The following is a 22,809-nucleotide window of genomic DNA, read 5'->3' as shown; positions in this document are numbered from 1 at the left end:
CCACACCAACATCGAAACGAGGAAAAGACGAAACAAAAACGAAGGCGAAGAGAGATCTTAATCGGTAGCTTGTAGTAGCAGTCGCAAGTGATGCCGTAAATTGCCTTGCACAAGGGAGAAACGACGATGGTGCGGGATCCGCTTTTTATGAAACACTGGTCTCCCACCTGCTCGCTCGCGCGTTACTCTGGTTCCTCCTCCTGCTCTGAGTCGTCTTTATCAGACATACACGCTACAGCTCCACTGCGCCTCTGGGTGACTCTCTGCCCCCCCCCTCCCTCCGCCTCCGTCGTTCTCTCTTCCATTATTAATTAACAGTGTCCAAGATAAAAATGAGAAGCCGCGAACAAAAATAAAAAATGTAAAAAAAAAAGGACAACGTCAGCGGTGAAACGCTCAACGCCATCAAACCCCCTTTGCACGTTCTCTCTCTTCTTTTTTTTCCGTTTCGCTGATGTACTACAGGAGTGGCCATAATGCATGTTGAGCCAGTGGGTGTCTGGGGGAGGGGGGTGTCAGAAAGAGAGACCCGTGATGAAGAGGGGGATAAAAAATGAAAGCAATAACAGCGGCAGCATAGGGCTGCGCGCAGACGCACATGGACACTCACATACACACACTCAACGCAACCCGCACAGCCATCACCACATCCCTCCGCATTCACCTCAACACTGACGACGAATTCGGGTGCTGCAGAGGACCAACAGGGTTTGGAGACGACTACAATAACAAACAGAGAAAGGCGACAGATATAAACAGCACAAGACGAAAAAAAAAGAGGAAGAGAGCGACAGAGAGTGAGGCGGGAAAGTTGACAAACGTAAGCACGCCATCAAACAAACCACGCGCCTGCAAAACTCAAAGGAAATATTTAAAAACGAGCCTAATTTTTTTCCTCACCTACCCATTCTTCCGCACAACATTCGTCGAGCTCCACTCTACCCCCGGTCTGTCACAGGCCCAACCTCGCGTGGCGCGATGGCAGCCGTAAACGCACACACAAACACACACGCACCCGCCACAGCAATGCCCCGACCCAGCCGTCGGAGAGCACGGCCGCTACCTCAACTCGCGCCCTCACCGTGCCGGCCGCCACCGGGTGCGTCTCCCCCTCGCGGTGGCGCCCAGGCTCCCCACACCAGTGGGCGGTGTGTGAGGGCCGGGGGTGGGAGGCGCCCGCGTCACGGTGACACCCTGCTCACCATGGGGATGGTACAGATAGTGCTCACTGTCGCGGGTCACTCCGATGCAACGTCATCCAGGGCCCCACCGCCGACACCAGCAGCGATGCATCGCTCTGACCTCCCTCTCCTGCGGCGTAGGCACCTGACCCCGTCACTACGAGAAGTGGTTCTGGCATTTGGCGGGGGGTGGCGGAGGAGGGTGCGTGGCTTTCTCCAGAGAGAGGGTACTGAGGTGCCACGCGCTGAGGTGTTCCCCTGTCATCAAGGCCTTGAAAAGATGACAAAACAGCAGAAAGAAGAAAACAGATTAAGTTGATATCGCCTCTGGCACTCACTCGTCTTCTTGTACGTATTCATCACCATCAAGCATTAGCGTCTTCTTGTGATTGGACTCAATGGTGTGGTCTTCGCTGCTCTTGCCCTTCCTACCTGCCTAGAGAGCTGGGGCCTTCATCCCCAGCTCCTCATCAGCCCTGCCGCTTTTGGTGTATGCATTAATCGATTACTTACTGCATGCTGCTTTTTCCTTTCGATGGGGAGAGAGAGGGGACGGCAAAGAAGAACGATTCGAAGTGCACGCAGCCATGCAGCGCATACGAGAGAGAGAAAAGAAGGAAGTAAAGTGAGTGACAGGTGGTGAAATTCGCACATAAAAAAAAATGGAAAAAGCGGGGAAAAAGCTTGAGGTGCGTCACAGAAGAGAGGTGGTGGGGGTAGGAGGGGGGGGGGCAAAAAAAGAGAGACAGAGAAAGCGAAAAAAAAAGAGGTGAAAACAAGCCAAAGATATGCGATCTATGGAAAAAGTAGATGACGACCCTTCTCACGGTACCCCCGATGCTATCATCCCACATGAGCAAAGCACACACAGGCATGCATGCATGCATGCCTAGACACATTCGCATACTTACACAAGGGCACACAATATACGCGCGGCACCACGACCTCTCCTCCCGCTAAATTGCTCCACTTACGGAAGAGGCAAAGGAAGGCACTGAATGGGGAACGGAGGGAGGGGAGGGGGTGGCCTCGTGTTATTCGATGGAAATTAGCCGAGCGACGCGTGAGAAGAAGTCGTGCATTTGTCGAGAGAGCAATGGAAAAGAAAAAAAGGGTAGGGTGTCGAAAACGGAGAAAAAGGGAGGGGGGAAGAAAAGACACGTGTGAACCATTAGCACCAACATAACAAGACGGGAAAAAAAGGGGGGAGGTAAAGCAAAGCAATAACAGAAAGCCAAGCACAGAGTGAGAGAGAACTGACTTACATGGAAACTACCTGATCTCTCTCTTTCTCTTCCGCACCATCTTATTCCTTTCTCCCTCTCAAAGACGGCCTTTGGCAGCAGTACCAGCAGCGGAGCCGTTGAGAGAAGCAACGTGAGGACGAAAGTGAGACGGACTTGACAGGGGGCCTAAGAGCAGGCAACGGACGGGAAGACGTGAAAAAAAAAAAAGCAGCACCTGCGCAGACGAGCCAGCCACGCGCACACAGTGTACGCCACGCAGCCAGGAGTTTGGCTACTTCCTCGTTGTCACAGCGGTTCGCCCGGATATAATGCTGTATCCGCCGGTAGCCAAGGGAGTGTTCGCCTCGCTCGTCGCAAGGCTTATGCCGCCTTCCGTGCGGCTGCTCGCGCAGCCGCTTCCGCTCACCCCGTTGGAGCGGGACGCCATGGCCGTGGGAAATGCACCATCGGTGTACTTGGGCGGGGCGATCTTTCCCCCCGCGCCGTTCTTCTCCTGTGCATTAGGATTCATTGCGGGGCTGTTGGTGCAGCTGGGCGTCACCGTGCCGGACTGATTTTTGGGACGCACATCGTAGACACGCAGGTGACCGCCAAAGCCGAAGCCGCCTGGCGGTATCTGCGACGGAGACTCTGCGTTCAGGAAGGCTGGTGACTGCCCCGCCGACGGGGTCACGGCACTGGTGTTGGGCGTGCGTAGTGCGCCACGATAATCCGGGAACGTCGGGAAGGCACCACCGGCGGCGGAGTACGGCATAGGGCTGCCGTTTTCACTGCTGCTGCCGAGGGCTGCGTCGTATGGCGGGATGGCGCTTTTAAAGGTTGCGGACGCAGGCGTGCTGGCGTTACGGTGGTTGATCCTTTTCGCCTCAGCTATGGCGTTGAAATCCTCGTCGCTCACGTCGCCAACCGCCAGCGGGGTGACGGTGTAGCAGGTGTCACCGATGTTCACCGTGCGCGTCGAGGTGGTGACGGAGTTGAGCGAGCTCAGGATCTGCGGAGGCGGTTGCAGGCGGACTTCAAACTCGCGGCAAATGTGGATGTTGTTGCAGTCGTCCAGGTACCGGCAGCGATGAGCTAGGTGCAGACGGCAAATGAACTTCGCCGGCAGCTCAAGGATATCGTTCTCGTCGGGCACCGATCGCTTCCCTGCCGCATTGATGGACGCGTAGGTGGACTTCTTGGGGACGTTGTGCACCAAGTAGCGGCGAAGCCCGACTGTGCACGCCACACGGTCCGCAGGAATCAGCTCGTTGCTGCCACCGTTGCCAGTTATGAGGACGTACTTGAAGTGGTTTGTCAGCATCGAGATGTCCTGCGGGTCTTGGTGGAAGTGGCAGCACGTGGGTGAGCTCAGCGCCTCGTAGCGCAGCTGCGGTATAGCAGACGGCACCACGTGCGCCTGGCGGCACCAAGCATGGCGGCACCGGCCTTCCAAGAAGGCTATGCACAGCGACGGCACTGTTCCAGGCGTCGAGGTGGCGTGGGTGGGAACGAGCAAGTGCAGCGGCACCCGCAACTTGCGGGTCATGGGGTCCAGCACCCAGATCCACTTCTCATCTTCCTTCTTGCAGTCTGAGCTGGCGCTGGAGCTGTGCTTTTCCTCACTCACCTCCGCGGTAGGTGCCGCACTTCCCTCCTCGGTCGCCGTGTACCCGTTGCACGTTTCTCCGCCGAATGGGTGCTGGAAGTCGTCGCCCTTCCCCTTTGAGGCTAAGGAAGGCACCGCAAAGGGTCCTGGCTCGCGCAGATGGCTCGTGTAGCTCATTCGCAGCGCAGCTCACCAGACCAACGGAAATGCAGTGTAATCCAACAAAAAAAGGGGGTGACACAACGTGTGTATATGAACGAGTCGGGAACTGTGTGTGTGTGTGTGACTATTTTAGAGGTTCTCTCTGGCGTGTATCACGTCAAAAGTCCGTTTTTTTGTCCCGTTTTTTTCTGTATCTACTCACATTGAAAGTAGAGAAGAAACAAAAATTGATAATATGAACGAGGAAGGCCTGTCTGTGTGTCTGTTGTGTACTTGTGTCTGTTTATGGTCAACGCAGGATGCCAACAACAACAAGCCAGACACAAACAAGGCAACGACGAGAAACACAAAAAAAAAGAGAACGTTGCTTATTCTGCGTGTGTGTGTGTGTGTCAGTTTTCTTTTTTTTCCTGAAGCACAGAAGCGGAAAGATGAGAGGAAAATAATTTAACTAAAAAAAAGGACGCAATCGAAACAACAACAAAAACAAAAAAAGCACTGAGGAGTACCCTCAACGAAACGATGTATATATATATATATGTATATATATATATATGTATGTATATATATATATATACTGGATAGATGATGATGCAGATACAAAGAGAAGGAAACAGACAATAAGAAAAAAGACAGGCCAGGAAGAGAGAGAAAAAAAAAGGAAGGAGGAAAAGCAAAAGGTAAGTGGCGTCAGAAAGAAAAAAAGGACAGAAGACAGGACACACAGACAAGAAGCCGAACAGAAAATGCCCCTCTTCTTTATGTGCGTGTCTATCTATATATCGATGTACAGTTCTATCTTGCTCAGGTGCCTTCGATGCCACTACAATGCAATCCTGCTTGCTCCTCCTTCCCTCTTTCCTTCTGCTGCTCTCTGCGTTTTTTTTTGTTTTCCGTTGCCACACTTTGATCCTTCGCCTCTTCTCGTCTTTCTCTCTCTCTCTCTTGCACTCTTTTTTTTTCGAAGTTGCTGTTTCCTTTTCCTTCTTCCCCGCTTTTTCGCCGCTTAGTTAGTTACAGTATTAGAAAACAAGAAGGGGGCAAAAAGAGGGCGAGAAGGTGTCGAAGCTCAGAAAAGACGTCTGTGCGTGTGTTGGTCTGGGGAAGGGAAAGAGGGGGTGGGGTCTGTTGGAAGAAGAGTGGGAAACAGAGAGAGGTGTGCAATGTCAAATGGGTATCGCGGGGGGTGGAGGCGACAATGAGTGTGGTGAATGAATTGGCAGACAGAACAAGGGAAAGGAAGGTAGAGATGTGACCGAGGAACAGTTGCGGTGAGCGAGTGGCCGAAAAAAAACACAAGTGTCTCTGCAGGGCTCTGCCCTTGCCCTTCACTCGTGGGCTGCTCCTACTTAAGAATGTCGTCTCACCTCTACGGGAGTGCTTCTCTTGGTTCAAATCCGCTGATTGTCGCCGCCGCCGTCGTCTGCGTGAAAATCCCTCTTTCCTGTGTTACGCGGAAAAAGGGAAGGAGAAAGAATGTGGGCACACTCAGCTCCGCGGTGATGTTTTGGGGTGTCACTGGATGCGTCTATCGCGCTGCAGTGTCAACGACCGAGACAAAATGTGGGAGCAGATGTCAGAAAGGAGAAGAAGGAAAGAGAAAAGTATGGAAAAGGAAAAGGGAAAAAGAAAAAGAGGTGTTCTTCAATTCGAGTAACCTTCAGAGCGAGAGAATGTCGGGATGGACTCGAAACAGAAAGCGAAGCTGAGAAGAAGCGAAGAGACAATTCTGCGCGTGTCGAGGCGAATATCACGGAAAGGGAGATGAGAAAAGTACAGGCACTCACCGTTTCACCGACAGAATCGGTGTTGACGCGTGTACAGTTATGTTTGCGTATGAGTGGGAATACGCGTGGGTGTGTGGGAGTCACATTGGGTAGAGCGCGTCGCAGAGAAAGCGAAGCGTGTTGAGGCCGTCACAAGACGAAAAGGATTAGAAAAAGGCGGAGGAGAAAAGAGTTGGGATACCGCGTGTTTATCTCAAAAGACCACCTTTCATTCAATTTGTGGTCAAGGCCGTTAGCTTGCCTCAAGGGTCGGGAAGTGCCCTCCCCCTTCTCTTTCTCCATCTGATCCACTTCCGCATTACGTCCTCGCTAGTCACAACAAGGACCGCGAGAGTGCCTTCCCTGCTCCTCGAGTGAGCAGCGACGGCGAGCATGGCTAGCTGACAGAAAGCGCATCAAACCTTCAGACAATGCTGGAGATCCCCCGTAAGCTCCCCATGCTCCGCAGACTGTCAAAAGTGGATGCAGTAATCTGTCTCACTCCATGCCGTGCTTGATGGCCAACGCCGTCTTTCACTGTTTTCTTTGTCTTCTTTGTTCCTTCCAGGCCACAGATGTGATCAACCCAGGCAAGCCCACTTCAGAGCTCACACAAACGGGTAAGCACACACACACGCACGGCAACCACACACAAGGTAGAAGAGAAGAAGCACAGAGCACCCTACGGAGCATCTGGAATGGAATGAGGTTGCAGAAAGAGAGAGAGAGACGCAGTCCACGACACATCGTCTTCTCATTCCCCGAAAGCAGCCACGCTTTGCTCCCCGGACAAGAGAAGTAAAATCAGCGCCCCACTACTCCTGTTTGGAGGAAGGCAAAAGAGTCGGAGCGTTCGAAGCCGACTACGCAGATTCCATCCACGGCAAAAGCGGCAAAAGTCCCCCGACTGTGCACTAGAGATAAGAGAGGCATCGTGAGCGCACGTGATATCGACGACACAAATGCACACACACATACACATGCGCAGCATTCTACACCACCCCTAGCCCATCTCCCCTAGTGGACCCTCCGCGAGGCAAGGTTGTGCAGCATTCGCTCCTTTGTAATGAGGTGCGATGCCTTGTCGAGCAGTGCCACGCTGCGTTCGACCGAGTCGTTCCACGATGCAACGACCTCCGTCGTGTTCTTCCGCGCCTCGAACACCACCAGCTCATCCACACGGTCCATCTTCGCGTACAAGGTCTTGTTCGTGACCATTGTCATGATGAACATCTCCGTATGCTCTGGCGACAGATGCACCAGCTCCGCAAGACGCTTGAGTGGGATGCGGGTGTAGAAGCGGGCAATAACCATGATGTCGTGCTCACTGCAGCGGTTGCTGAGCAATTCCTGACGCGCCGGGTACGGAGCCAGCTCGGGGTGGGTCTGGCACAGCACCTCCACCTCTGAGGAGACTCTCTCCTGGATCAGCTCAATGCTGTTGAAGCGCTGCAGAAGTGCGTACAGCTGCGGGATGTCCTCCAGGTCGCTCCTCAGCTTCTCGCTAATGGTTGAAAGAGCTGCAACACGGTCATGCAGCTTGGTGGCAGGCGCAAACGCCGTGCACTCCGCCAGGTCCTCGATTTCCTTCGCGGTGGCGTTCTCGGCGATGAGGTAGTGCACCACCATGTTGCTCAAGGCAGACAGTTTGTCATCGGTGCTCTTCACGGTGTTATACGTCTCATACCAGCACCGGCCAACGTTAAAGAAGGACTCCTTGTGTGCATAGTATGCGCGCATGAGGTCAAAGTATTTGAGCTTCTGCTGCTGGGCCTCGTCACGGCCAAGACCGCGATGGTTGATTTTTCTTGACACAAGAGGGATGTGGTCGTAGTCCTCCAGCTCTAGGCAGAGGCGGATCTGCTGATTCAGCGCCTCCAGTTTCTCTAAGCGCGGCATGTTTGTGATGGTTTCGATGTGCAACGTGCGCAGCATATCGCACGCCGAGCGCTTGCGGCCCACCGCCTCGTGAAGCGTCGCCAACTCAATCGTGAAACGTGCATGTTCCAGCTCGACGTGGATCTTGTTCTCCGTCACGTACGCCAGGCGCTCGAGCACCTCCTCTTGCTTCTCCTTCGCCAAGGAGTCGTCCCTCAGGACGATTGCGCACTCGGCGATCATGGCACTCTGAGCCTGCTTGGTCTGGCCGCGCTTTTTCATCAACATGTCCAATGTTTCGAGCATTAGGTCCAGTTCATTCTGCGTGCGGTAGATGCGCAGCACCTCCACCGCCAGCAGCTTCGTAGAGGCCGCATCGCCGCCGAGACGGGACACCTTTTCCAGCACGAGCAGTTCAGCGACGATGTCACACAGCTTTGCGTTGCTGCTGCGAAGAAGAACAGGTATCGTTGTCGCGTTCACCCGCTCTAGCAGCTTTGCCGTCTCCGCAGAATGGTCCTCATCCTGCTTGAAGCTGGCCCCCCTCCATTCGTTGTCCGCCATGGTTCACCGCGGCCTGTGTAACTTTCAATGACCTCACTTGTATCCCCCTCAGCCGCAAAGCCGAACGAGCGAGGGATGAAGAAGGAGAAAAAAGAATGCGAGCTGCTCAGCTGTAGAGAGAGACGAGAAAGAGGGGGGAGGAGAGGTGACAATGGTGTGGCGTACAGAGGTGTATAGAATCTTACGGCGGCACAAGACAAAAGGAAGGGTACCAAAAAAAAGATAGAAAAACGCAGATACCGCTCGAGGCAGCGTGTTCTTAGCTTCTTGAGGGGGAGGGGGGCTGTACAGAGGAGAAGGGCCGAAAAGGGGGCGCGTCTCAGCGATTTGAGATTACCGAATAGAGAGAGGGAGAGAGGAGCAGACAAGTGACCACAAGGCGGAGAAGTCAAACGGCTATATCCGTGTACGTATGGGCGTGCGTGTGTTCTGGTTTCTCCTTTTGTGTAGACGTGTCCTGCTTTTGCACGAAAGGTTTGAAAGAGGGTCATAGGGTGGAGAGCAGCAAAAGAAAAAGGCGAAGGAGTCGAAAGGGAAGATGGTTTGGTGGCAGCAGAAGATGCTCAGCACTTTTCGTGAGGTACCTGTCATTGCAGACATCTGCGCGGAGAGCAGCAAGGGTAGAGATGCTATGCAAGGGAAGGGCAAGACATCACGAACACGCGCTCCTACCTCTCCCTCCCAAGAGTTGCTCAGTGCCTGTAAAGATGAAGCGCCGCCGGGCACGTGATTCCCGGAAAACACAGCCATCTATCAATAGAGAAGGTCGCAGCGAGTCTCTACCGATTATGAGAAATCGTCTACCCTCCCCATACTTATGGTGGGCGCCTTCTTCTGACTCTTTTGGTTGTTTGTTCCTTGACACAGACACGACGCGCTCGGCGATGCGCACGCGTGGGTTACAGGTTTACCTTAATCGTAATTTGCCCCCGTACCGCATTTTACTCGTGACGCTGCAGTGCCACTCAAGAAGAATCCTAGAACAGTCTGCGCGCACTTCACTGATGCTACAGGCGGCTAGAACTTCCTCGGCTTCAGCGTCGAACACCATTACGCATGATTGCCGCCCCGACTCTCTGTAACGGCTACAGGAGTGCCTGCTCAAATTGGTTCAACAGCGGGTCTTGATGCGGCGTGGAACCAAGCTGCCGCCAGTCACTGAGAGCGCATTCCATCGTTTTCTCGTTCTTATTGTGCGCTGCTGCAAGGAGCCGCAACGCGCTTTCGGCTTCCGCCTTGTACTGCGCTTTGCACTTGCCCAGGTGCTGCGCCCACGCATTTGACGTGTAGCGTGTGTGTAGTGTCCGCTCAGTCTGCAGCTCGGCCGCGATGCCGTAAAAGTTCCCCTCCAGCGTCCGCGACACCTCATCACCCTCGTCGCGTGCAGAGGCACGGCGTTCCATGACGCGATCCATCGCCCTCTGCTGCAAATGGCTCTCCATCAGCAGCTCCATGCAGCTGGCGTAGCGCAACAGCTCGTGGCTGCTCTCACGAGCCGCTCGCAGAATAATGGCAACGATCCTCACGTCCTCTGGCTTCAATGTGGCACCCATCTGCCGAGCCAGTGTGATCACATGCAGTGCAATGTCGACAGCGGTCGTGGTGGCATCAGGGTACGAGACAGGGGAACCTACACGCTCGCTGGCCGCTATCGTCGTCGCGATGCGATGAAGAAGTGAGGAGAGCTCGTCTTGACTGAAGAGGCGCAAGGCACGGCGAACATGTCGCGGATTCCAAGGAAGCGCGAGACCGCCAACCATTTTTGCGGAAGCCGCTCCCAGGATCGTCTTGAGCCCAGCGGTGGCATTGTGCCACTGCTTGATGAGGCGCGTGTGCAGGAACGGCGCAGTCTCCACGGCAAACACTGCAACCTGCGCTGTGGGCGAGGATGGCCGGAGAGTTGCCAACCCGTAGCACAGCGTCACAGGGGTCCAGCGACCGGCAGACCGGGCACCAGCACCTTGCAGCAACTCCAAGTCCTCCTCTTCGTCCGCGCCGCTTTCTTCCTCTGTATGGCGTCTGGTTTGCGGGCCATAGTGACGAAACGGGTTTGAGATCAGTCCCCAAGCGGACCTGTTCAGCGAGGCCTGAGAAAAGGGGCCAGCCGAAAACTTCAGCGTCGTCCCGATGAGTGAGGCGACCTTCTGCTCGTTCGTCAGTGTGGCAAATGCTGCAACCTCCTGAGACGAAGAGATCACTACGAACTCCTCCGTTGGCTCGCTGTATAGTGTGGTGATGGGAACGTATGGTACCGTGAGAGGGTCGAAGACCATCGCTTCCAGTGCGTCGGCGCCAGGAATGAGGCCGACAAACTGCATATTCTCCTTTATGCGTGAGCAGCTCACAGCAAGGTGAAACGACCCGGCAAAGCGCAAGTCGTCGATAGGGATGCTCGTGGCCACTTTCAGCACGGTCGCCGGCCTCTTACCAGCACGAGAGGATATTTCCTCCGTAGTCTGATGAAAATAGACAAGCTCCATCGCTTTTTCGGAAACTGAGTAGACAGCTGCATAAGCGTGATCCTTCTCATCGTTGTAGACCACAATGCGAGATCGGATGCTTGCTAGCGTTAGCTTGCACTGGATTCGCTGCACGGTGTAGAAAGCCGATGCCGAAGTCGGCTGTTCCTTCAGTGCCCTAGCATCCAGGCGCACCAGCGCCAGAGAGCCCTTCCCTGTGAGAGCAAGAAGAGTGTTCTTGTCGAATGCGCCAATGGATGCGATTCCCTCCTCCTCCAGTCCCGTCTCAATAGACCTCGGAGGAGCCAGGAACTGCCTCCACTCCTTGTTTGCTTTGCGACTTGACATGGGGACATCAAAACGGGAGGCAACAAAAAGTCGCTGCGCCGGGGATGATGACGACGCGCTACTAGACGCCGTCGCCACACCGCACACTGTATTCGCGCACAAAGCTGCCAGCTGCGTTACGGAAGCGCAAGAAAGACACCCACCCTTTTCTATTGCCCACTGCACACTCCACGTGTCACAGCGCACAATAGTGGCCGCAAAAAATGAGTCGGAGTCATTGAACGCGAGGACTACATGATCACCCGCGCTGTAGCTAGTCTTGATATTGAGGCGTGCTGACCGCGCCACCTTGAAAGAAGAAAAAGCCACACAATCGGGTTCCACTCTGTCGCCGTCGCCAGCTTTCTTCACAAGCTTGATGGCTGCCGGTACCTGACCTCCGTGGCAGCTCGCGAAGCAAGACCCCCATGCCAGCTTACCATCATTCGAAACCGCAAAACGTTGCATCTTCAGGAAAAACCTGCAATCTGTTAGTTTAAGCACAAATGAAGAATGGAGAAGGGAGAGGGAAATAAGTAGACCATTGTTGTTTTCAAGCAGACGAACGCCTTTTCCCTTTCACGGGCTTCTTCATATGCGTGTGTGTTTTTGTTTTCTAGAGAGACAAGAAGACCGATTGTGTGAGGGGTGCGAAGATGAAAACAGCGCATTTTATGCTCCCCACCTTCGCCCCTCCCTGTAAGCCAGCCCACTCCGTGCCATAGAGCTCGAGCCATTGTGCAATCCCAATTGAACTGTCCACTGCCCACAAGAACCGATATCCTTCGTTTAAGTGCAAGAGAGCCCCATACAACAGCTATAGACAGATATTGGAATCCGCCTTTCGTTTTCAGTTTTTTTCCGCTTCATACCGTAACTAACGCTGCCTACATAACTATTTTTTACCACAAAAGGGAAACATTACGTCAGAATACACAAAACAAAGGTCCTAGAAGTTCGCATATACGAGGCGATAGTAGAATTCATCGGAACGATTCACGGGCACTCTACGAGAAGAGCATGAGGAAGGCGAGCATCAGCGCGAACAGGCCAATGGCCTCCGTCAGGGCGAAGCCCAGAATGGCGTAGTTGAAGAGCATCTTGGTCAGGTTGGGCTGGCGAGCGCAGCCCATCAGCAAGCAGCCAAAGATGGTACCGATACCCAAGCCGACACCACCGAGGGCGATGGCGGCGAGACCGGTGCCGACGTAGTGCATGCCATGGACAGAGAGGGTGACAGTGGAGGCTTGGCGAGGGGCAACCATGAGCGCGCTAGAGGCGGCCGCTACGCGACGGGCGACGGGCTGAGCAATGACACGGCGCATCATCTTCGTGTAAGTGAAAAGGGTGTTTGTGGAAAGAGTAAGAGTGTGAAGAGTACCCAGGACTGTTATGGAGCAAAAATACGGATTCACTGAAAAGAGAGCAGCAAGGAGCTATACATAGGACATGAATGAGAAGAAAGCATATGGGGCGAGAGACAGCATCCAAAGGGCATGCTAGACCTCTGTAGACTATGAACGAAGTGGGTGAATAGATAGACTTCAGATAGTTGAGGGGCGACGTGGTGCTACTGTTCTTGCTTTGTCTACATTTATTTATTTTTCTTGTTCTGAACTCTGTCGGAGCTTCACTGGAAAAAAAAAGATGGCGTGGTTGTAGAGAGAAAAGACTTACGTGCTACTCTTTGGTGGTGCTACTTGCGCAGACCAGACTGTTTCAGCTGCAACATCATGACCTAAAATGTACTTCGTATCGACGTACGACTTCCCAATGCCACACCCTGTCCCGAATGCGGTGACGGCTGCGCGAGACGCGACCGAGCGAAATACAACCATTGAAACGGCACCGCCGCACAGAAATCCCAAGCTCATCATTTTCAATGTGTTGTCCGTAATATATGACCATTTCTGTGATTCAGTGAGTGCATCACGATCAATAATGGTACTCTCTCCCATTTTCTTGTCGAGCTTGAGCTGGCGAGAGGATAAAGAGCAATCTGGCTTCACGTCACACAGATGAATAGTGCAGGGGTTCAAGAGAGAACAGAGATGATAGCACAGAAGGAATAGTAGAGCATCAAGCGATATCACAGAGATTGTCACAAAAGAGAAGGCACCAGAGCACAGGAGTAGCTCGCGTGGAAAAGGTGCAGTTAGGCACTGTGATCGCACAACTTTTTAACCATTATATTGTTTTTGTTGTTGTTTTTTGATTTTCTCGCTTGATCTTTTGCCAAAGTAGAAAAAAAAGTGATGACAGCTGCCGAATACGTTAATGGTGCTTCTTGGTCGCATGGCGAAGCGCCTCCTCCATCTTCGCACGCTTCTTCTTGGCCGCAGTAAAATCTCCAAGACGCTTCTTGCAGTACTTCAAAGCACGCTTCTCCTTCCCGACACGCAGAAACTCCTGTACGCGCTTCTCCAGGGGGGACAAGCCTACTAAATCAGCGATGATAGCCTTCACAGCGCGCAGGTGCTTGTGGGGCACGGCAAAGCGGTCGTTGGGCGACGGCTGGCGCGGGCGGCGGGTCGTCACATGACCCTTGTTGAAGCCAGCAATGATGCCGGTGCGAGGAGTAGGTGCGGACATTATTGTCACCTTGATCGCTCGAAAATGTGATGAGAACACAAAGGAGTTTTAGCGTTGTGAGTGAAAACGCAGAAAATAGAACATTGAAAGAAAGAGAAAATTGAAGGAAAGAAAAGGGTGACATGGTAAAACATGAAGCAAAATAGTTTAACGCGAAAGGATTACACGTATGCGCATACGATCCTTCCGAATTGTATGTCGTTTGAGAGGTTGGCACCATAGGACCAAAGGCTGAACCTGTACGAAAGAGAGAGCTACAAAGCCTTCCCTATTTCTGCCCATATTCTCCTTTTTTTCTCTGTTGTAGTCTCTTTGAGGGAACAAAAATGTGAGACAGCTAGACCGTACAAGACCACCGAATATATATATACACGAATATTGTTGAAAGCCAAGTAGCTGGTCAAGCCTATAGATGAATTCGTCTTTCTGCCTTTCGCTGGATAGCAGCTTCTTTCTTCAGCCGCTTCTTGTGTTGCGACTTGCTATTCGGGTCGGCAATGGCAGGTGGTACGTCACTTTTTAAAAAGTCACTCACTGGGCGCCCTTGCTCCAAATCTCGCAAATAGCTCAAAATATGCTCGTTGGGGATTGCGCGACGCGCTGAGACCATCTTTTGCCATTTTCTACGAGGTAAAGAAACGCATTGCAGAGATTTCTTGTAGCTCATCATCATACCCAAATCCCATAAGCGGCAACCAGCCGACTTCATGCAAACGCCAGTTAGGCTCAACTGCAGAGACCCACCGCCGCTAATACAGTATGCACCGGTTGCGGAAGCGTAAATGTCTCCAACTAGATAGCCAACCTCGCATGCAACGAGCTCCCCTTCTTGAATCACGGGTGAGTTCTCTGAAAAAGGCCCGTTGCTATATTTTCGATGACGGACAGCAGTGACAATGATTTTCGTTGCGTACTTAGTTGAATTGAAAAACATGTGGAGCAAGCACACTCGTAGCGGCGCGCACAGCCAATTTTCACCATGCTGTCTCCGTATTAGCGTAAAAACGTCGACTAGGTCCTCTTTTCGATTAACAAAAATGTCGAACGAGGGACGATGGGTACTTTCATTTGGCGCTTTTGTGAGCTTTCGCGAAACTCCAAGGCAATCCTTGTCGAAAGTGCCCTCCCTACCCTCACAGAAGGGAAAACCACCTATAGTCTTGCGCTGTGCTGCGCCGTCAGCAAGTGCGCAAATAGCCCGCTCCACGTGTAGCTTTGGAGCAAAGAGAAAAATGTTGTCGTCGATTGCAATAGCCAAGGGGAAAATGCCGCGCTGGCAGCAAGCATCAATCAAAGAGGGGTCGAACAAAGGCGAGAAGCCAAGCTCCCCGGTCCCTTTCAGCCTCTCGGGCAGAGAATCGAGGTCATCTTTGTTTTTTACTGGTGGCAAAAAGGTTGAAAAGTGCTGTATACCCGCCTTTGTCAAGGGTACGAGATGGCGCACATCCGTGCCCTGACTTGCATGTCTAACCTCCGCCGCAATGTCAAACTCTTTCCCTTTATCCTCGCAAAAATGCCGAGTGACCCTTTGCAAGTAGGTGGCGTGCATGAACACAAGGTGGGTATCATGTAATTGCTAAGAATCGCTTATCGAGAAAAGTGGTGAATACAAGGTACGAGGAACACACAGTTGGCTACTAGATTTATTCGGGGCCTTTTGATTACGTCTCCACCTGTCCATGGCGGTGGCCCGACACCGTCCGCGAACTCATATTTGGTGCTGTAAAGGAAGAAGTCGCACTCAACCGGAGCAATGCCTCAAGAGTGGGATGTGTGCCCATCCCCTTGTCGATTTCTTCGTGAATCGGTTTCGCAACTGCAAGAATCTCAGCAGCAGCGAACGAGGGAAGGATTGGCGTTTCAGCTCCGATTGTCCACTCACAGCCCTGCGAGATCTCAACAGTAACTGGCAAGAGTCTTCTTTTGCCCTGCGGCGCGTAGATTGAGCATGTCACACTGAATAAACGGAGTGTAAATATATCGATAATAAACCCCAGCAATCCTACATTTCCGCTGCCGTGGCGGCACATCCGGCGATTGAGGAGCACATCACATCGAAACAAATTTCTCCGAGTACTTAACTCTCTCTCATGTCGCGCATCAACGCAGTCTCCACGGAGCCCTTCATTCCCCCATCTATGGAATTCATAAAGCACCCCTCACACAATCAACGCAACTCTTGATCACCACCACACCGCAAGAAGGGAAGCCTTGACCGCCACCAGCCCACCACCATGGTTTCAAAGCGGTCCTCGCCCCCCTTCCAAACAACCCCCCATCCGTCATGATTTCCCAACACCACCACTTTAGAACACAAGAGCACCAACGATGCCCGCCACACCGGCCACAGCGCGAAGGGAATCAAAACCCCCCGTTCATTGCACTTGTATTCGTGCCGTTCTCCTCTGAAAAGATGCGAAACAAAAAAAAACACAAAACCTGAGACCCAAGCGCCCATCACCACCACCACCTCGAAACCTTTCGTCACAAGAAAAAGGGCTTCCAAGAGCTTCAAGGACCCGAACACCCAGAATCCCCCCGAAACCAAGAAAGCGTCAACTTTTCCTTCACACCCAGGGCCTTGGTTATCCAAATAACGTGAATTTTTCGATGAAACTCGATACCCATGCGACTCTCGCACCAGCTTCCCTTTTCCCCGCTTTACTTTACGCTCAACTCCAAAACCCAAAGCCGCTGGAGAGACAGGGGGGTTCAAAAGACCTCTCGAAAACCTCTTCAGCCTCCAAAACCAAAACGTGCCCAACGAACGTCCTGCTCGGCGCCTTTCGAAAAAGCCCGACCAGCCCACACAGCTGGCGCAACCAACCAAAAAACAAACACCCCGATTCCCACAGCCGGTCGCCGCAAACCAAAAACCACTAGCATTAACCTCGCGGGGCCCCCTCAAAATACCTTTCCCCAACTCCCCCCATAACGAACCCCCCTTTTACAGGCAAACACCCACGGCGCGCTGACAAAAAACACCGCACGAAAAACGCACACACAACCCTTTTTATACACGACAGCTTTTTTCCCTCCGACACAAGAACCCACACCTCCACACACACACCCCAGCCAAAGGCTGAACCCAGCGGTGGCGCCCAGGCTCCCCACACCAGTGGGCGGTGTGTGAGGGCCGGGGGTGGGAGGCTCCCACGTCACGGTGTCACCCTGCCCACCAAGGGGGTGGGACAGATAGCGCTCGCTGTCGCGGGTCACTCCGATGCAGCGTCATCCAGGGCCCCACCGCCGACACCAGCAGCGATGCATCGCTCTGACCTCCCTCTCCTGCGGCGTAGCCACCTGACCCCGTCACTACCAGAAGTGGTTCTGGCATTTGGCGGGGTGGGGGGCCAGAAAGCCGCCAATTTTATTTCGCTCTTCGACGAAAAGGCAAAAATGGTTGGCGCGTGTGCGCGCGGATCTGTCGGAGGGTTTCTGGAGAAACACTTCTGGCGGCGGAAGTTTAAAGTGATATTTTTTAGGTCGGCTTTTTTTAAAATCAGAAGGTGGCAAAGAGGGTTTTTGCCGAAGGCTGGCGCCATCATTTTGACAGGCGCAAATAGTGAACAAAACAGATTTCGGTTTAACAGAAACACCGAGGAGAAACATACAAAGCGCTTTTGGTTGGGGCCGGTGAAAGACGGCCGAACCAAGGGTCATTCCCTTTTGAAAAGCACCACGACTAAAAGGCGCAGACGACACCCGCGCAAAACATCCGGGGCCGGGTTTCTTTTCTCTTTTCGCACCCCCGGAAAAGAGGCGCCGTTGTTAGGGGCCACCACCTTTATGTGTCGCACGCGCAAAATGCGTCTTGACGTTTGGTATGAATCTATTGCCTGAAGACACACCTTTTCTGCACATTATGATGGTCGGTGTTTGTTTGTGTGTTCCCGTTTTGTTGTTTGGCATCTTTAAAAGTTTTTTGGGGTTTCTGTTTTTCACGAATGATGTTTTTTTTGGCATTTTCTGTGTGGTATCCTTTGGCGCTTGTCCGTGGAGGGAGGGGGTAGGGGTTTTTCGAAAAAGGTTGAGAGCGGCCCGTAAATTAAGCGCCGCGTCAGAAAGTTTAGGCGACCACGGAACTTTGGTGTTGTGAAAACCGGCCCGCCCTTTTCCCAATCGGAAAGGTGCGCCACCTGGCTGTGCGTTTCGTAAAAACAAACCGCTGGTTTTAAGAGCGCGCGCATGGTTTACGATAAGGTCACACCCATCATGCGGGCGCGTCTTTTTCCATCTCGCCTGCGCCGGCTTTCGGGCCACCGGTGGGGGCAGCCGCGGCGAAACTTCCGCGGCGCCCGGGGGGGGATTGGGGGCGCGAAAATCGCCAAATCTCTTGTTGGAATGCCGTGCCGTAGGGATTCCCAAAGGAATTTGTTGGGGGGAAGCGCTTCTCGCGAGGCCCCCGTCAGCCGTTCCCTTCAAATTATACCCTTCGAAAACATTTTGGCGCCGTGGTGTGGGTGGATCTGGCTGGGGTCAGGTGGGATCCCCGCGTGGTGCGCATCCGTTGGGGAATCGATGAAGATCCACAGCGCAAGGTCTTTGGCGGAGTCTGCTTTGCTTTGGGGGCTGCGGGGCTCTGGTGTGCCGAAGGTGGTTGCGCCGAAAGGGGTTCTGGCTTTGAAAGGCCGCTTAGGGGTCTTTTGTCTTGGGGGCCCTCGCGTGGATAAATCGAGACGTGTTTCTTTGAATCTGGGGGTTTTGCCTCACCACCGCCCGTCTTTCATGGTTTTTCACCCTTTGTGCGGTGGGGCAAAAGAATGTGGGGCCCGAAATCTTTGCCGGGGGCTTTTCTGTGCCCTTGGGGGAAAAGGGGCGCGCGATGCGTCTTTAGGTGGTAAGGGGGGCGGTTCTCTGAGGGATGGCCTGCCTAATTGGAAAGGCACGCCAGACCTGCCTGGTGGGTTTGCCCCGCTCTCTTAGCCGTTTCAAATCGAGCTAATAAAGTCAGATCTTTGAAGGAGAACGTGTGTTGGGGGAGGGGGGGGGGGTTGGTTTGGTTCTAAGAGTACTGGGGGCGATGATGTATGGCGGCTGGGGTGCAAACGGGGTTTTGGGGAACGCGCAGGCGAAGCAACCCTGGACCCGACGGGTATTGTTAAAGGGTTTCGGGGGAATATGTCGGTTTTTTCTCTTCCTCAGAACTACATCGACGCCTTCTGCTTGCGCGTCCTGTGGCCTTTGCGGGGCGCTTAAGCTGTGGGGATCGTGAAAGCACGCGAAAAGAAGCCAACCTTTTGTGGTCGTCCCTGAAGGGAACTCGACGGAACGCATGGGTACGTTTTTATGGCCGCTCACAAGCATCTGGGTCGGGGCGCAGCACGGTACCAAAAGAGAGGAGCGCTTGCCTTGGCAAGGGCGTCAGTTTGTCGTTTCCTCACCGTCTAGATAGACAAACTTTAGCACACCAAAAGCAGCGTCGTGGTTGATTTGTTCACTGTGTTGAAACCAACACCCCGCCCACACAACGCTGCTTAAAGAGCTTGCTTTTCTCAGTTGTGCTACCCGTCATCTTTCCACTGATTCAAGCTAGGCTTTGGGACTCGAGAAAAGAATTTGCGAAAGGGCAAACGTTGTTTCCCTAATCCGAAGACAAAAGCGGCCCTTTGAGTTCAGACACAACTTTGTAGCCCTCATGACAAACGACACCTCAAAGCCCAGTGCGCGAACTTTGCCCGGGGAAACCAGGGGTCTCCTTCTCCATCCCCCGCCAAATGCCAGAGCCACTTCTGGTAGTGACGGGGTCAGGTGCCTACGCCGCAGGAGAGGGAGGTCAGAGCGATGGATCGCTGCTGGTGTCGGCGGTGGGGCCCTGGATGACGTTGCATCGGAGTGACCCGCGACAGTGAGCACTATCTGTACCATCCCCATGGTGAGCAGGGTGTCACCGTGACGCGGGCGCCTCCCACCCCCGGCCCTCACACACCGCCCACTGGTGTGGGGAGCCTTAGCGCCACCGCGAGGGGGAGACGCACCTGGTGGCGGCCGGCACGGCGAGGGCGCGAGTTGAGGCAGCGGCCGTGCTCTCCGACGGCTGGCTCGATGCATTGCTGTGGCAGGTGCGTGTGTGTTTGTGTGTGCGTCTACGGCTGCCATCGCGCCACGCGAGGTTGGGGCTGTGACGGAGGAGGGTGTGTGTGGAGGTGTTTGGCCTCGTGTTGTATGGAAGAGAACGGACAGGTGCACAAACAGATTAACTTCTGGGGTTTTTGTATCTGTGAGAAAGTACATGTGTCTGATAAATGGCTACGGGCCTTGGATCGAAGGAACGTGATTGAAGAGGTGGAGCTTGGCGGGAGAGGATTGTAGGTGTTTCAGGATGTTGTCAGTCTCTGTCGTGCCAGAAGGTCTTGCCGGAAAGGGAGTTGTTGTACTATGTTGATTTTACATTGAGAACTAGTGTCTGCTTGAGCGAAGGGAGGAAAGGGGTTTTGATTCCACTGTAAGAAGTCGTTTTGCTGTTGCACTGCTTCGGCTGTGAAGGCTGTGCACAGAGCACCCCGGATGCTTTAGGGGATGGTCAAAGGCGAGCTGATTCCAAGGAGGGAGGATTCCTCAATGTGGCGGAGCTCATTGTATAGTGGACACTCGACATTCACTGCAGCGATCTTAGCGCTTTCTCAGCAATGGACTAAATACTATACCTGGCAAGCTCGCAAATTCGACATTTTGTTTGCTTGCTTGCGCTGCTGTTGACTTGCTTCAATTCTGGAGGTCTTCTCTATTTTGTTTCGAAGAGGTTGTTTGGGCCATTTGACTGAGCAGTCACTTGAATGATTGCTGACCCTTGGCTTCAATTGGGGTAGGTTTGTTGTTTGTGGGACGGCAGAGGGAATGGCTTGGGTCGCATTGTGGAATGACGGGGCTGGGAGGAGCTATTATCGGGAAATTTGGTTCTTTGAGTGGGTGTCGAGGGTTATAGGTGGTCACCGTACTTCATCTGTGACTTAAAAATAAAACGAGGTTTGTTGATGTGCGGTCGACGTACCGCTGCTTCTGGGTTTGCTGTAATATTATTATGTTCACAGTGAACGAGAAACTATGGTGTGTGTGGGTCGCTTCAACAGCCAGGCACAGTGTTTCGATCGACCCACTGGGGAGGGACGAAGTGGTACAGTGCCGAGACATCTCTGAAAAGCAATCCCTGGAGCTTGTCGCAGCTTCTTACATAAAAACGCAGGCGCATAGTGTATTGGAATTGATGCTGTCCCAGGTATAGGGGAGGAGTGTCTGCTCTCTGACGTATCCTCCATGAAACTTAACTTTTACAACACATTTACCAACTTTCTACTATTTCACACCACGTTTTTTTTTCGTCTATTTCTTCTGCTTAATCAGCCGCAAAAGGTGACTCTTGGAGACAGCACTAGGGATGGACTTTCAATTCATCAATGACTCGGATGTACTGTTGCCAGCCACCAGTGTGGTGGTTGCCGCAGTGATTGCGTTGCTCATTGGAAGTTGTATTCGGCTCAAAGGACCGCTGAATCGCGGCAACTATGAGGGTTGTGACACAGGGGATACGATAGTGGAGCTGAAAAGGGCTCGTTTATAGATGCATTCACACTGGCGAAAGTAGCTGTGGCCTATTTGACGGATCACAAACAGGAAGTCTGGATGAAGCACACAGTCGATCAAAGCCAAAGCAAAGCGAAGCGAGTCATGACATTCTAGTGTCCTGTCATCACTGGCTGCAGAGCAGTCCATCTGCCACGAGCAGTAGCATTGTACAGTGCGAAACATGGCCCTTTTCTGTGCGCTCCTCACTTTCACTTCTTCTCCTTCTCAACTTTCCTGTATATGGCAAGAAAGGAGGACTAGTGATTTGCGTCGCACACAAATTCTCCATGCTCCGACTCAATATACACCGCACATCGCCACCCTTTTGGGTAGGGGCGCGCTTGTTGTCTTCGACCGCGGTCCTCCGTCTTGAGCAGAGTGCGGAGGAGCGTGCTAGGGAGGAGGAGCTCCGCCAAAAGGTTCAGCAGAAGTACCGCGGAATGCAGATCCCTGAAATGACCCACCACGAATATGGGCACTTCTCTACAATGGGTATAAACGCAAGTGCAGCTCAGCAGGCAGCGCGCAGCGCTGGAGTACAGGGATACTCAGGGTTTGGTGGGAACCCTTTCCAGAATCAGGGAAGGGTGGACTGGCTCTTCCTGTTGACGGGTTGCACGCTGGTGTACTTATCCGGTAAGATCCTCTTTCGTCAATTCACGCGCGGAGTAAATGGCCTGGAGCTGCCTCTTTGGACGGCGAGCGTAGAGCTGCAGGCGAAGCACATCCTGTTTGCTGTACAGTTTCAGCAAAGTGAGCAGGATCAGATGAAGAAGGACTTTGAGGCGGTTCGCCAGACCAACCCCTTTGTGGACTTTTTCGAGTGGGTGCGCTCGCGCAGGCCTGAGTTCTGCTGTGGGCGAAAGTATGGAGCCGATTATGTGATGCACACGCTTGTTTCCTGCTTGCGTAGCAGCGACGGCACCCAGCTGGCCACTTTAGCTCGTACACTGCAGGAGTCTATGACCCGGAAGAATGGTGACTCCCTTCAGCGAGTGGACGACTTTGTAGAACAACTCCAGAGCGCCGGGTATCTTTTCCAGGGCATCCGCGGTGTGGGCTCGTCTAGCGTGTACACCCCTGAGCATTCACCTCAACCGATTTATACCCCGTTCCGTGAGGTTAGTCCGTGTGGAGCGCAAGAATCCGGTCTTATTAACGCTCTGGATGTGAGGAGCGGGGAGGCACACAGCTCTACTCCTTTCAGCGAGGCAAAGTAGGGAATGTACTACACAGTTATGACCTGCTTTCTCTTAACTTAGTAGCGTTTCTTTTTCTTTGCATTCTGCGCGAAACGAGGTTGAAGATAGCTGCACTTGACACGGTGTGAGCTGCACTGTTGGCGCAGCAACCTGTTCTTACAACTCTCTGTCGAACGTGCAGGAGAGTGTTGTAGCCGCGGCCGTAATGTGAAGCATCTCGACCAGGGGGGCCAACTCAGACTCTCTCCTCGTAGCGCTATCCCTTAGCTTCCAACACGTT

The 22,809-nt window shown here is 53.2% G+C and overlaps 8 protein-coding genes across 8 annotated transcripts; 1 reads left to right on the top strand and 7 right to left on the bottom strand.

Moving 5' to 3' along the window:
* Positions 1–2,699: 2,699 nt before the first annotated feature.
* Positions 2,700–4,193, bottom strand: LMXM_21_0770 (conserved hypothetical protein; the record flags this gene model as incomplete). Its single annotated transcript, XM_003875269.1, has 1 exon — positions 2,700–4,193. The coding sequence occupies one exon, from the start codon at positions 4,191–4,193 to the stop codon at positions 2,700–2,702; it is 1,494 nt and encodes a 497-aa protein (XP_003875318.1).
* Positions 4,194–6,961: 2,768 nt separating this feature from the next.
* On the bottom strand, positions 6,962–8,386 carry LMXM_21_0760 (19S proteasome regulatory subunit; the record flags this gene model as incomplete). The annotated part of the gene is made up of 1 exon (XM_003875268.1): positions 6,962–8,386. The coding sequence occupies one exon, from the start codon at positions 8,384–8,386 to the stop codon at positions 6,962–6,964; it is 1,425 nt and encodes a 474-aa protein (XP_003875317.1).
* Positions 8,387–9,471: 1,085 nt separating this feature from the next.
* LMXM_21_0750 (conserved hypothetical protein) lies at positions 9,472–11,640 on the bottom strand (the record flags this gene model as incomplete). The annotated part of the gene is made up of 1 exon (XM_003875267.1): positions 9,472–11,640. One exon carries the CDS (start codon positions 11,638–11,640, stop codon positions 9,472–9,474), a length of 2,169 nt encoding a protein of 722 aa, XP_003875316.1.
* Positions 11,641–12,179: 539 nt separating this feature from the next.
* On the bottom strand, positions 12,180–12,500 carry LMXM_21_0740 (putative ATPase subunit 9; the record flags this gene model as incomplete). The annotated part of the gene is made up of 1 exon (XM_003875266.1): positions 12,180–12,500. One exon carries the CDS (start codon positions 12,498–12,500, stop codon positions 12,180–12,182), a length of 321 nt encoding a protein of 106 aa, XP_003875315.1.
* A 345-nt stretch (positions 12,501–12,845) lies between these two features.
* LMXM_21_0735 (conserved hypothetical protein) lies at positions 12,846–13,130 on the bottom strand (the record flags this gene model as incomplete). Its single annotated transcript, XM_003875265.1, has 1 exon — positions 12,846–13,130. The coding sequence occupies one exon, from the start codon at positions 13,128–13,130 to the stop codon at positions 12,846–12,848; it is 285 nt and encodes a 94-aa protein (XP_003875314.1).
* Positions 13,131–13,446: 316 nt separating this feature from the next.
* On the bottom strand, positions 13,447–13,764 carry LMXM_21_0730 (putative 60S Ribosomal protein L36; the record flags this gene model as incomplete). The annotated part of the gene is made up of 1 exon (XM_003875264.1): positions 13,447–13,764. One exon carries the CDS (start codon positions 13,762–13,764, stop codon positions 13,447–13,449), a length of 318 nt encoding a protein of 105 aa, XP_003875313.1.
* Positions 13,765–14,170: 406 nt separating this feature from the next.
* Positions 14,171–15,313, bottom strand: LMXM_21_0725 (conserved hypothetical protein; the record flags this gene model as incomplete). Its single annotated transcript, XM_003875263.1, has 1 exon — positions 14,171–15,313. The coding sequence occupies one exon, from the start codon at positions 15,311–15,313 to the stop codon at positions 14,171–14,173; it is 1,143 nt and encodes a 380-aa protein (XP_003875312.1).
* A 6,301-nt stretch (positions 15,314–21,614) lies between these two features.
* On the top strand, positions 21,615–22,547 carry LMXM_21_0720 (conserved hypothetical protein; the record flags this gene model as incomplete). Its single annotated transcript, XM_003875262.1, has 1 exon — positions 21,615–22,547. One exon carries the CDS (start codon positions 21,615–21,617, stop codon positions 22,545–22,547), a length of 933 nt encoding a protein of 310 aa, XP_003875311.1.
* Positions 22,548–22,809: the final 262 nt, after the last annotated feature.

Source organism: Leishmania mexicana, chromosome 21, assembly GCF_000234665.1.
Source record: "Leishmania mexicana MHOM/GT/2001/U1103 complete genome, chromosome 21".
Classification (NCBI taxonomy): domain Eukaryota; phylum Euglenozoa; class Kinetoplastea; order Trypanosomatida; family Trypanosomatidae; genus Leishmania; species Leishmania mexicana.
Note: the sequence above shows the minus strand (reverse complement) of the source record. Positions and strands in the feature narration are given on the sequence as shown.